Below are 13,393 nucleotides of genomic sequence, written 5' to 3'. Positions count from 1 at the left end.
GACACAGCACAAAATTGGCATCACTCCCCCACAAGATATTGCCTTTTGTATAATAATATAACAGTGTAATATTGTAAATAAACACCAGTTGTTACATATATAATGTAATATAAATTTTGAAGTGAGGGCTCACACAAGTTTATTTATTTTTTTAAAGATGCTTCATGGCCTTTTACTACTTTGCCTGCAGTTCCAGAAATGTCCAGGACGTGGCAGAAACCTTCCAGTCTTTAAGTCTCATGGTACAGTCAAATGAAATTGACAGCAATCCTCTGTTTCACTGAACAAAGTGTCTCTATTTTCAAGCACTTGCTTTTTACAATAATAGTAATATAGTCATTTTTGTGTCTGTGTCTCCTTTATCACAGTCATGGCAATAAAGAGCAATAAGATTTACAGAAGTTAAATATGTAAAACATAAAATCTTGTCAACCATGAAACAATAAATACCAATAAAGGCTTATTTGTTTATGTGTAATAAACAACACAGATGATGAACTGCTCATTTTGGTGAATCCTTGGGAGTTTCACTTGTGGTATGTTGTGCAAATTATTATATAATGTCAATATGCATAAATCTATCCGTCACTAAATCACGGATAATAATGAAGTATTCGTTGATTCCTCATAAACTCGTAAGTGATTAATCACAAAGTCATTGTTTACAGATACCAAACACGGAGTAAATATTCAAACTTGTTACTGTATGTTTTACATGGCTGCATGAAATCATCAGATGGAAATATGTGCATGATTCTAAAAGGATTTCTCCAAAATCCACCCTAATCTACTTGGTATCCTTGTAAACTTTGGAACTTAATGGGTTAGAGTAAGTTTGACAGCCAATGGTGCAGTATCATATTTGCTATTACCATACTTTACCATTTCAGTTGAGTCTTCTTCTGGTTGGCTTAAAAGCAGATAAAATGGACTTTTGCCTAATTAGTAGACACCATTCCAGATTGTGTACTGTATGTTCAGTGATAGGCCTATATGTTGCATATTTTTGTCAGTGTAAACGATGCAATATATGGCATAGTTCATATATGACATATTTAATTGATTTGTATGGATGCATTTATGTCTTTAAATTAATATTGCAATCGAGATTTGTACTTGAGTGTACATTTTTTTTGTTTTTTTGTTTTATGTTTTGTTGTACTGTAGTTTCTTGGGTACAGTCCTGGAGTGTTTTTAACTATGCTATGAGGAGGAATATAATAAAATGAAACTGGACTGAGTTGGATTGAATGTAATTGGATTGAATTGATGTGATTTAGCAAATATAGTGTGATGTAATTTGATTGGATTTTCCGGGTTTATTCTGACAACTACAATGGGAAGTGTTAATTTTATTGTGTCTAGATTGATGGTGGACAGCGGAAGTGTCGCTTAGCTGACTGGCCTTTTGTTCCCACCTACATTCCGCGAAGACCCGCCTTACTCTGCCTCTGATTGGCTAGTACTCGTCACCTTCGTTGGTTTGGTTGGATAGGTTTAGGCACGAGGACAGTGATTAGTTAGGGTTAGGGTAAGAATATCGGGATAAACCAATCAGAGGCTGAGTAGGGCGGGTCTTCGCGGAATGCGGGTGGGAAAAAAATATGAGACTGACTGACAGACTGACTGGAGTCTTGAACACATCTGGTAACAAGTGCCTTTTCCCTTTTTTATTTTTATCTAAAAGAAAAGTAGTTCTAGCTGTTATTTGCTGTATTTCTCGGGGATAGCCTTTAAAGTTATAAGTGGACTTCTGACTAAACTGACCGGCACTTTTACTCCTTAACTTGACGTTAACGGTCCGGCTTGTGTAACGTCCCCCTGTGGATACTGGCATAGCAACCGCAAAAATAGCTCAACTTTAAGAATACGAATAACGTTAGACGGATGTTGTAATGTTTAAACAAATTGTTTAAATACAGTAACACTAACAGGTTTAGTGTCTCAGAGTGAACAAGTGCTTTTTCTATAGGTACACCCGTATTTATGGTCTGTAAAATGCAGCAGGAGCAGAAGTGAGACAACCATGCCAGTAACGTTAAATATTAGCTAATTTCGACTATTTCGATTACCCAGCTAATATAACTCTTAAAACTAGATTTAACTCTAGATGTGTGAACACTTGAAATCGGTCCCTGGTTTACGGTGAGTTAGTTTGGCTACAAAAAACACGACAGCGGCGATAAACTAACCTAAACGAAGCCATGTTTTAGCTGTAAGGCTAAAGTTAACAAATAACGGTTACAATAGAGCGTCGCCGCATTTTGACACAGCTATGTGCTTATTTGTCTTGGGTAAAAATGATTGTAATGTGGTTCGCCGGGTGAGTTTGACAGATGAGTTTTAACTTGAAGGCAGGACACGGAGGCGGAAGGGCGGATGCTGCTGCCTGCTTCAGCTGGACACAGGGAGGACATTGTGGACTGCGTTGGGAGGCTGTAGATCATCGCCAGGCGGTTCTCTGGGGATCTCTCTCGGCTGTGCATGTAGGGTAACGGTGTCACCTCTGGGATGAAAGCAACACGGTATGTAGCTCGAAAGCTGGTCAGTTTGTCTGGTGATGTTATGTAGACAAATGGTAAAAACTTGTCTCTTTGCTGGCGCTGCTCCCCTTTCAGTTTGCCTGGCAAATTAGCTGGCTAGCCCCGTTTTTGTTTTTTGCCTTGCAGATAGCATATGTTTGCTCAGTCACATCCACCAGCTGATGTAATATATCACTTCATTTACATTTCCTTTTTCCATTTTCAGCCTCCACACCTCTGTGGATCCAAATTAGCCAGGAATATGAGCAGAAGAAGAGGATAAGCAGCGCGGCGGCTTGCTTCCTGCGGGATTTTTGTCCAGGCTTTTTGTTTTTCCGTGGACATGCCTGGTCTATGGAGCAAAGCTGAGCGAAGCTAGCTGGCCGACTGTCCGGCTAGCGCACCATTTCCAGGCTTTTGGATGATTGTTTAGCTGAAGAGCTGGTTTATTTTGGATCAGCGCTACCTCCACCCCGTGGTAAAGGAGTCAGCATGGGGGAGCCCAGCCTGGACGACTCCAATGTCAAGGTGGCTGTTCGTGTACGGCCCATGAACAGGAGAGGTGAGAGGGCTTCAGTCAGGGCTCAGATTTGGATTGTTGCTGATACACTTACTCTCATCTGTCTCAGGATATAAAAGACTCGTATGAACCTCTTACCAGGCACCCCATTTTTGTGCACAACCCCAAAAACAATGCACTCTAAATAAGAAGGTTACAGTTCCTCAACATTTTTGAATACCCCGGTCTCATTTAAAGAGGCAATCTTTAAATTTTAATATAAATGATCCTGAAAATATTCCCACCAAGGCTTAAGTGGGACAGTGTCGCTTAACAGGTTAAGAGTATTCCCATAATAGACATTCTCTGATAAATAGTATACAAACTGAATATCAGATTATCATTATGAATACACTAAATACAGATTAACATTATTGGTCATGGACCATCACAGACTAACTCAGGTTAGAAACAAACTGCATCTCACAATAATGTTATCCTCAGGACACTGCCTTGGTTTAAGCACTCCTGTTTAATTTCCTGGCAGTGGGATGCCAGTCAGAAAAATCACCACCCATTAGTGGAATGAGCTGCTGCAGAATTTCAAAAAAAAAAAAAAAGCTGTAGCCTGGCTGGTCTGGATGGCACATGTGTGCACAGTGCTGCCACAGGGCTTCCCTCATGGCTGCAGGCCATCCAGCTAGATTTAAAAGCCGATCTGCTGTGTGAGATCTACTGTAAGAATGTCTAGACGCTTTGTCTCTTTCACTGGCCGATACACATGCCAACAGCTTCTTGACTTCATGTGTCACTTGCTGCAGCAGTCGGCCAAGTCAGTAGTTTTACAGGAAGGCTATTGGTTGATAGGATTTAATGAAGATTATAGCAATATGTCACAAAAAGTCTTCTCAGGGACATCAGTGTACTCGGTTACATGATGTCATTTGCTAGACATTAAATGTCACACTGATTTTGTCTGCTCTAAACAGATGCTTTCTCTTCATCGCTGCCTCTAACATTAGGCCAACATGCATGTATTGTCCCCGGGCTGCTAAATGTCCACTCACATCTTCATCTCTAATTTTAGAAAAGCCAACAATGACACACTGTTACACAAATCTACACGCTCAACTGCTCTGGTCAATTATATTGTAAATTTTCAGTGCTGTACACAGGAAGACACGGATGACATTTTCTGGTCAATCACCAAGTTGTGTTTTTGCCGTGGGAGACCATGTGTCCCATGAAAAGAGGAGGAGGAGAGCCGCTGAAGCAGAGTGGTTGACCGACAACCGGTTGTCAGAAAGAGTCACGTGTGATTTCCCCCCCCCCCCCACCCTCACACACACACACACTCTGAGCTCAAGAAGTCAGTCACAAGACCAAGGAAGTGGATTGCCACACTGTTCCCATAGGCAGGGATTTACGATGATGTAGAGAAACTCTGCAGTCAGGAAGGATGATGTTTTTCAGTGACTGCTCTGTGTGAGGTTAGACATTTGTTTTAGACACATGTGTTTCTGTGAACAACAATCATGAGTCAGTTAATGTTGTTGGGTGGCGTCAGGGTTGCTGTTATGTAGATGGTGAGACAGAACGAGAGAGTTCACCAGATTAGCTCTGGTGGAATTCCTGGATTCATAGCAGTAGGGATTTACTGTAAATACATTTCTCCAGCAACATGCCATTCATTTCTGATAGGAAGTTTTTGTTTCTTTGTTCTTCTACTTTAGCTGCAGTGTGCAGCACTCTGAATGATTCATTAGGAGAGTTTCTTCTCAACTAACCTGCTAGGTGCAGGTGATGGCAACAACTACCACTTTTTTTGTGTTTTTGGTTAATACCACTTTTAAAGAAAAAGCTTCAATCTGCTGTTTCAAAAAAGCACAATTCTAGTGTTATTTAAAACCCCTCTACATAGATGAAAAATGGTGGTCTTGAGTCTTGTTTATTAAACTGTCAAACCACCAAAAAGCTGCTTTCAGAAGTATATGTGTACATGTGCATTTATTGCTGGTAACTGTAGGCTTAGCTTTGCTATTGCACAATTTCAAACATGCAAGACCTCTGTCAACATTGTAATCAAATGCCTGCATGGGTATTCCATTGCTTAGCAAGAAAAAGCAATCATGATTTTGGTGAAAAAGAACAAGCAGGCAAATTGATGGCTTGCTGAAGGCAGTGGGAATGGGTTTGGAACCAGCAGTGCCACGTTTCCAGTAGTGCCTTTCTGATGGTTTCACTGTCTGAATAGGGCTTCTGTCCACTTCTAGCAGTGTTAATGGAAGACTTCTACAATTCTTAATAGCCACCCAAAAGCCAAAGCAGCTCTTAGTGGATGAAGAATTCTTCAATCACGTCATTTCAGAAGAATTGACTCTCAAATGCCAAATCTTACCATCCCTAAAAAAATTTCTTTTTGTTGCTGCTTACAACTTTCAGGTTCAACCACAGCTCCTCTTCTGTCTCCTGCTGTCAGACAGTTGCTTCAGGACACAGTAGCAGTAGTGAGTAGTAGAGGAGTACTCATTCAATTTCCTCACTAACATCCCCCCAGCTGGTCCAGTGATTAAGACCTGTGACACTGAAATAATAAGTGGGCTTCTCTAACCTAGCGGCCACTGTCCCTGTGTATCCCAGGTTGAGGAGGAGAGGTAGTGTAGCTGCTTAGCTGGACAAAGGCAGGAAGGGAGTGAGTCTGAATGAATATTTGCTAACGTTGCGTAATGCTCCATGTTCCCATGGCTGTGGCCTTCGAAGAACAGAGCAACCCCAGGCGTAGCAATGGCAACACCACGGCCAATCAGCTTCCTGGCTGATGTGTCAAGGCGGTTGTGCCAAACCTCAGCACCGGTAGCCGAGGGAAGGACCAGAGAGAGGGCCAGTGGAAAGTGGGAGCTGGTTATGGAGCAAGGAGAGGAAGATAACAATGGGTACATTTATCCTCCAAACCACACAAAATCACACTTTCTCCACTGCTAAGCAGGAAGTATATCTGCAGCACAAGGGGCGTGTGGGTAATGTAGGCATCAGCGGAAAAGATGGCAAAACAGAAAGTTTTTTTGTTTTTTTTTTACCCCACGCCACTATGTCTGTGTCAGTCCCTTGTTTAACTTCATCTTGTTCTCTGGCTCTCACTGTCTTTTTGTCACTCAGTCTCCGTTGGCTCACCCTGCTTTTTTTGCTTTGTAGTCTCCTTGACAGCAGAAGAATTGGACAGTGATTCAGGTCCTCTGACCTTTGACACCAAGTTTCCATAGCACTACCCCTGTGTTCCTCCTGGCAGAACAGCAGTGTTGAGGCTCTCTAAACAGACAATTTAGCCTCAAATCCCCAATGTTCCTGGTTTGCACAGACACAGCTAGTTGTTGAAATTCATATTTGTATTTCAGGAAGAGAAATGATAGATTTTGAGTGGGGCTGGTAAGTTAGAGCAGTCTACTTGAGCAGCCACTGTTATAAAAGGTAACAAAGGTGATGTAACTTGTGATATTCTTTGTTCTACCAGCCATCATGGCCAGATAAAACTGTCATTTGCATGTGTGTTTGTAGCATCATCCTCACTTTATCACCAAAGCAATAAGTTGACATCAAGTGGAATTATTTGCATGTTGAGGAAAGGTTTATTTCAAATTGCTCCTTCTCCTCTGTAATCCACTCTGAGAAGTGAGAGCCTCGTATCATTTTTTTATCAAGAAAAAATGGCAATGCTTCACTGTGACAAGTCGATTTGACTATATATGTGCATGCCTTGCCTGCTCCACAGTAGTCATGCTTCCATCATAAAAAGTAGCTGAAGGAATAAAGATCAGTGTTGATGATGTATAATACAGCTTTAGACGGCTGTAAAGGAAGGGAATTTAAACCACAGAATGTTTTTCCTGTCCTAACACATTTGCTGATCTTCAACATCTCTACTTGCTCTTGCATGCCCGCTGTATATGGAAAAAATGATTCTGGACGGTAATCTGGGGCATAATAGTCTATTAAAAATCTTAGCAGTCTACAGGTAAATACTTGGCCAATTGGTGATGCTAAATATAGGGATAAGATACCTATCACACCTCTGAAGTAGAGGTTAGACCTGGAAATCTTGGGAAAAATACTGGTGTGTCTTCTATATGGCCATTGAGCGGGATGGATTCTTGTTTACATGAGTATCTGAACCATGGCCTGCAGTTGAAGGATAGTATTTACTATCAGTAAGCGTCCTCACTGCTATAATGTTCTTGAGCAAACACTGAATTCCAGCTGAAGGAGTACTGTTCTAGTGCTGACCTCTGACCTCCCTGTTGAAGGGGGCAAATTAGAAGAGGATATCCCTACCAGGGGCAACACAGGAGGGCAAAGAACCCTGAGTCCCATCCTTATCTTATCAACTAGGTTAAATAGCAAGAATTTGTCGCTGAGCTTTGTTGCCTGCTTTTACAGACAAATTTCCGGACAGCAGAGAAAATCACATGGGTAACATGACCTGATCCTGTGTTATTGATTAGCCTGATGTTCACACCTAGATAGAGACCATTTTCATTAAAAACAAATAGACATGATCATAATTATGTTTATTCAATATTTTGTGGCCCTTAACAACACAATTTTATTTTAGATTTTACCACCATAATAAAGTGCAATAATATAGTCTATAAATTGCACTAATGGCCATAAGTGGCCATTAAAAAAGATGCAGAATTTCAGTGGCTTTGTTCCCAGCACTGACCAGCAGCCAACAGTAAAATACTAGTAGTCTGCACCTCCCCTGCAAGTAACCAATGGATATATGCAGTACTGTTTGAACACACTAATTAGGTGTACATCACACTTTGGTAGCGTTTAAAGAGCTCATCTTTCAAATGGAGATTATTTGCAATATCCCATCTCTTAAATGCCCCTGACAAACTGGCAGCACCTAGCCGGTATGTAGACAACTATCATTAGGTTTCATTGGCAAGACATATGAATGGAGAGACTTACCAGCCTCATGAATTTCCAGTGTGGTTCATGTTATTTTCCAATGCCTCTGGTGGTTACTTTCACAGCAAAGCCTCTATTAGAAAGTTACAAGACTGACTCAGTTATGAAAACAAATATACGTAGCACTTTATACTTTGGAATATTATGAGACATCTATTTTCAAGTGTTTTCGAGTAAAAAAATTGGCCTTTTTGGTGATGGGACAGTGAAATTATAGTAGGCACAACTACAACCTTGATCTTGTAACCCCAGTGTTCAAAATGATTTGCTGACTTACGCGGCCTAACAACATAAATACGTGAGTGGACAAAGCATAAGGACCACTCCTTGTGCTGAGTTGGAATTGTCCAGTTGGTGTTGTGAAGGCCAAGTGTTGCATCATGAAACAAACAGGCCAGGGTCACTATGGGAGGTCCTTGGTCGTGTGTGTGTGTGTGTTGATGTGTCAGAGAGACTGATTGCCTGGACCAGTCCTGTTTTATTGATTACCTACTGCTCACTCCAAGGTAAAAGGTCATTTTCAGACTCTGTGTTTCCCAGTCTGCCTACACAATTGTTTGAGCTCGATGTTCCACAGGAAATTATTGAGCTATTACACTATTTAACTTCTGCTCTGTCCATAATACAGAGCAGGCAAGGAGGAAGCCTTCAAATGAATGCTTTTAGTGTCAGCAAGTTAACCTGCTCTACAGGAAACTAAACATTTTCTGAACATTAAGTCGGCTGGTAAACAGTATAAGTGTCTTGTAAATTTTGGCAGTGTAAATTCTATGCATCCACACCTGTATCAGTCTGAACACAGTTGCTGTTTCCTGTAGAAATCACCTGAAGGTCGCTATATCTGATGTTTAACTTAAACCGTGCTGCAGACGTGCTTTAACAGAGGTTGAAGGTCATAAAGTTCAGTATAAGGACAGATGATATTCCTAAAATTTCAAATCTTTTTCCATGTGTGTTGTTAGGCAACACTGTCATAAAGTGTCAAACCTGCATAATTGTGTAATTACAATGGGAGGTGGCACATCTTCCTTAATTTGTTTTTGATGCCAGAAACAGGATTACTGATTACCTGACAAACATAACAACCAGTTGTTAATGAATGCACCTCCACGTGTTAAGTGCCTGCAAGGAGGACATGTGGTCAGTTTGCCAGTAATGTCACAGAAAGGAATAATCATATACAGTGGGGTCCAAAAGTCTGAGACCACTGTCCTATTCACTTGATTTGGAAAGTAGTCTCAGACTGTTAAAGCAATCCCAGACTGTTAGAGTAATCCCCAAGCAGTTGTAGGGTAAGTTAATACTGTATATTTGACAGATTATCGATACTGCTGTAGATTGAAAGGAATGATCGATGATCACAAGTGCAAGTAGACTATGAATTATAAAACATGTTCTTTTAAGATACCCATTCTAAACCGCAGCTAAGCTAATCAGATGCTAAGTGACACAGCAACAAATCCAGTGGGTTTTATTGCTTTGTTTGTAACACTTTGTATTATTTGATCCACAGAAAAGGAATTAAACACTAAATGTGTCGTGGAGATGTTAAAGAACCAGACGATCCTCCATCCTGCGGGGACCAACCTGGGCAAGGGAGACTCCAGGTATGTGTGTCAGTAGTGTCCACAACACTCATTTATTCTCTTTAAACACATGTAATTCGGTGCCCATAAATGCATTTACGCTCCCTTGACTTTTTTCTGACGGGTGCAGTGTATTACAGCATGCCTCCTGTGCAGCACCACAGAAGTAAAAAAGGCAATTTCACATGTAGTTTTTTGTTAGTTTGTTTGTTTTTACACTGATAAACAGAACAAATTTTGAAATACTTAAATAAACACAAGATGTTAATCTGAATCAATTACTAATATAATCTACTAATCTACAGGATTCCACTGGTGCAAGTCCTTGATACCAGTGGAATCCTGTAGCTCCTTATCAGCTGCGATGGGCCTCTTATGACCTCCCACGCTATTGCCTTTTTCTCACATGAGCACTCCAGCCGGATTTACAGCTGTGCCATATTCTTTTCATTTTTTAACCCTACTGTGCACTGTGCAAGTATTCAGTGCCTTGGATCCTTCCCCTAATTGCTACTTCTCAATATGTTTCGGATTTGTTTGGAATGTCCCTTTGTCTTCATGATGTAGTTTTGGCAAGAAACTGACTAACCAGCTGTTGGAACGTCCAGAAGCAAGTGTATTTCACCTCAAATCCCTTGTCACTTGTTTCCCCTTCTTGGCTTACATTCAGTCTCCATCCTGTTAACCAGCTGCTGTTTATGGGTCTCACTGACTGGACTGTGCTGTCAGTCTGTGTTGGGAGTCTTGAGTCACCCAATCCCTGCACTGACAGGCATTAGGACGTGTTAGCTTTGGTTGCATTGAGCAGAACAGGAATGTGTGTGTTGTCAGGTCTGTGTCTGAGTGAGTGAGGGCTGCAGAAGCAATCAGACCCAGCAAATTCTGTTGGGAGGACAAACTGTGAAGTTAATCACCTCATCTGTAATGAAAAGGCTGTAATAATTAGTTTTTTGTGTAATTTAACTCTGCAATGGTTCCAAATCAGCCAGTAGGCCTTGCTCAACCTTACTCGCCATCTTGGAGGAAGCCAGCTGTGTCGGAAGAAAGATCTACTTGTGGAGCTGACTGCAGACTGCCAGATCAGAAGAAGTGTATAACGCTGCCGTCAGGCTGAGATTCAGGAGCAGCAGCATACGTTTGTCTGTGTGTGTGTGTCAGAGGTGCCTGCGCCTGGAAGAAACACAGCAGCAGCGAGACAGACGCAGACAGAGACAATCGTACATGAAAAGACAGACTTCACTCCACTCCTCTCTTCCCTCTCTCTGTCGGGTCGTAACTCCCCACCGCCTGGCTTCCTCCTTTTTTCTCGGCTCTTCCGTTTCCGTGGCAACACAGGGGGAGGTTAACTCCAGGTCGCCGTCGGTGACCGTGAAGCCCCTTCCTTGAGTGAGGGGACGATGGAATAGGGGGAAAGACCCTCATTTACTCGAGCATCTGTCGACCATAAACTTCCCTGGTGACTTTTATGGAGGACTGAACAAGAGCAGAGCTGTAGTTTCTCTCTCTGTCTCTCAGTGACAAAGGACTGAGGAAGCAGCAGGAGGATGGGGCTGACTGCTGCCCTCAGCGTGCAGATGCTATTTTCATTTTGCTTGTTTGTGTCCAGTTTACACTCACATGGTGTTTACGTTGATAGAATATGGACATTTTACTTGAGAAAGTTTGGAATGGGGAGCGTAGGAGAAGTATGCAATAAAGTGAGGATGTTGCAGGTGCATGTTGTTTACTTAGCTAACTCAGCCTCTAGGATGCCTTTAGTTTGAATTCGGGAAGACAAATCTGATGAAGATAATCCATAAAAAAGTAAGATAGTGCAGTTATTAGGTCATTAAATTGACAAGACTTTTAACGGAGTGAATGAATGTGAAACAGCTTTCACATTCTGTTATTGGCATTTAAACAGCAGTCTACTTTCCAAAACAACAGTTAACAGGCAACTAGTTTATAGGGTTGCATACTGTGTATAAAACATTAAAGGAACAAAAGGAATATGAAGAAAAAGTTTGTTTTGAATGACCAATTACAAAAACAAAAATGTGGAAATAGGTTATTTGTAGATGGGTTCGCAGTCCATATTATTAGAATATGTGAATATATGTGAATCTTATCTGCTACAATAAACTGATGTCATAAGCCTTTTCTTGGGTTTCTCCACTTTTTCAAATTCATAAAAATTTAGATGTTTATTGGACACTATATCTTCAAATGGTCTTCATCTCCTAGATCACTAAGAACAGACAGCTGATGTCCTGCCCTACTTTCAGGCTTTTGCTCTGATCCTGCAGCTGCCATTCCATGTTTATTTTCACTTTCATTTGCTTTCTCAATTATCTGTATTGATCTACTCTAAATTGGTATCTGCTACTGTCTAAATTGATCTACTCTAAACTCTAATTGCTACTGTCCTTGCCATAACAATCATGTAGTTTTACCAAAGATATATGAGTAATTATTTTGTTTGCATTAAACCATTACTACTACCTATGAGGTTTTGACAGTGTCAAACCTCACAGGAGCTAATATAGAAATTGGGCAGGAAGTTGGCTCTCGATGCAAATAAGCTCTAGCCAGGATGTCCTTGATCGGAGGTCATGTGACCCCAACTAATAGGTGCAGCAAATATTCCAGGTCATGAGAGTTGATACATATTGTACTTCAGGGTAGGAGAACAAAAGATAAATAGCACAAAGTGATTGTGCTGGAGGAAGACTGCTATGTGTTTTCAGTTGTTGAAAAAAGTTCATAGTCACCCTCAGCAGCACTGGACTCCTGATCTCTGTAGCCGGACATACAGATTTTAAAAACGTCTGCATTGGTATTTTTGTTGGATTTGTTGTCAAAGCTAAGGATTAGTTCTGTTTAAATACAAATGGAGGATTTTCTCTTTCACTCGGGCTGTCAGAAACAGCTTTCCATCCAAGTAAATGCCACTGGCTCTGATCTGATATCATCTCACTAAATGGTTCGCGGCAGCTGGGAAGTGTTGACTGTCTCTGCTGTAGACTCCTGGTTAGTAAGTGCATTCAGCCAAACTGAGTTATTGGTAGATTATGACTTTGGCTAAATGCCCAACAAGTACATTAGCACATATTTGCTTTTTCAGTTTTGCACATACAACGCCCATTTATCTAATTTTTTCTCATCAGAGCTATTTTTTTTGCCCCCATCCTTTCTGTTTTAATGCTTACAACAAAATTGGGAAATTATCCTCCGCCTCCAGACAGACGCCAGGACAGTATGTCTGTTGCAGTTTCCACATATTCTTCTGAAACTCTGGAGTTGTCAGGCACATGGTCGTCATGAGAAGTGCGAGACACGTGGACACCAACGTACAGTACATTGTTCTTTCCCTTACTTGTTTCATTACAAGAGCTATAAACTAGTTCCTTTTTAAAGTTGACTTATGTGGTTTTATTAACTAGCTCGACGTTAGAATAGGGCTAAATGATGGTTAGTTACCTTTTCGAAGACAAACTTTCCAGACATAGCTTAATATTTATCAGTTTTGCCCGGTGGATTATGGTTATCAGTGTTTCCCCTACAATTTTTTTTTAGGCCCGGTGGTATGCACCGAAAAAACCCTAAAGAGACGAGGCGCTCACATTGTGTCAAGAGTTTCCCAGGCAACAACACAGAGGTTGACTCACGTTTCAGAACAGAGCCGCACAGAGGCTCCTAAACGCAAATGATTATTGATTTCCGAATTAATGGATATTTGGCGTTATTTTTGGCATTAAAGAAAAGATTTTTTTGGCATTAAAGAAAAGATTTTTTTGGCCCGGTGGGGCCTCTCGTTGGCCTGGTGGCCCACCAGG

General features: G+C 41.1%; 1 protein-coding gene across 3 annotated transcripts in view; it reads left to right on the top strand.

The window, feature by feature from the left end:
• Positions 1-1,570: 1,570 nt before the first annotated feature.
• The window catches only part of kif13ba (kinesin family member 13Ba), a 48,297-nt gene continuing 36,474 nt past the window's right edge, over positions 1,571-13,393 (top strand). For 2 of the 3 annotated variants that reach the window (XM_042422122.1, XM_042422107.1), the window contains exons 1-4: positions 1,571-1,647; positions 2,355-2,525; positions 2,749-3,084; positions 9,506-9,599. In XM_042422122.1, the coding sequence (XP_042278056.1) occupies positions 3,015-3,084; positions 9,506-9,599 (164 nt within the window). In that variant the 5' untranslated portion in view covers positions 1,571-1,647; positions 2,355-2,525; positions 2,749-3,014. The other variant, XM_042422116.1, reaches the window with a different exon arrangement.

Source organism: Thunnus maccoyii, chromosome 1 (assembly GCF_910596095.1).
Source record: "Thunnus maccoyii chromosome 1, fThuMac1.1, whole genome shotgun sequence".
Taxonomy (NCBI): domain Eukaryota; kingdom Metazoa; phylum Chordata; class Actinopteri; order Scombriformes; family Scombridae; genus Thunnus; species Thunnus maccoyii.
This window is presented reverse-complemented; position numbering and strand designations above follow the sequence as displayed.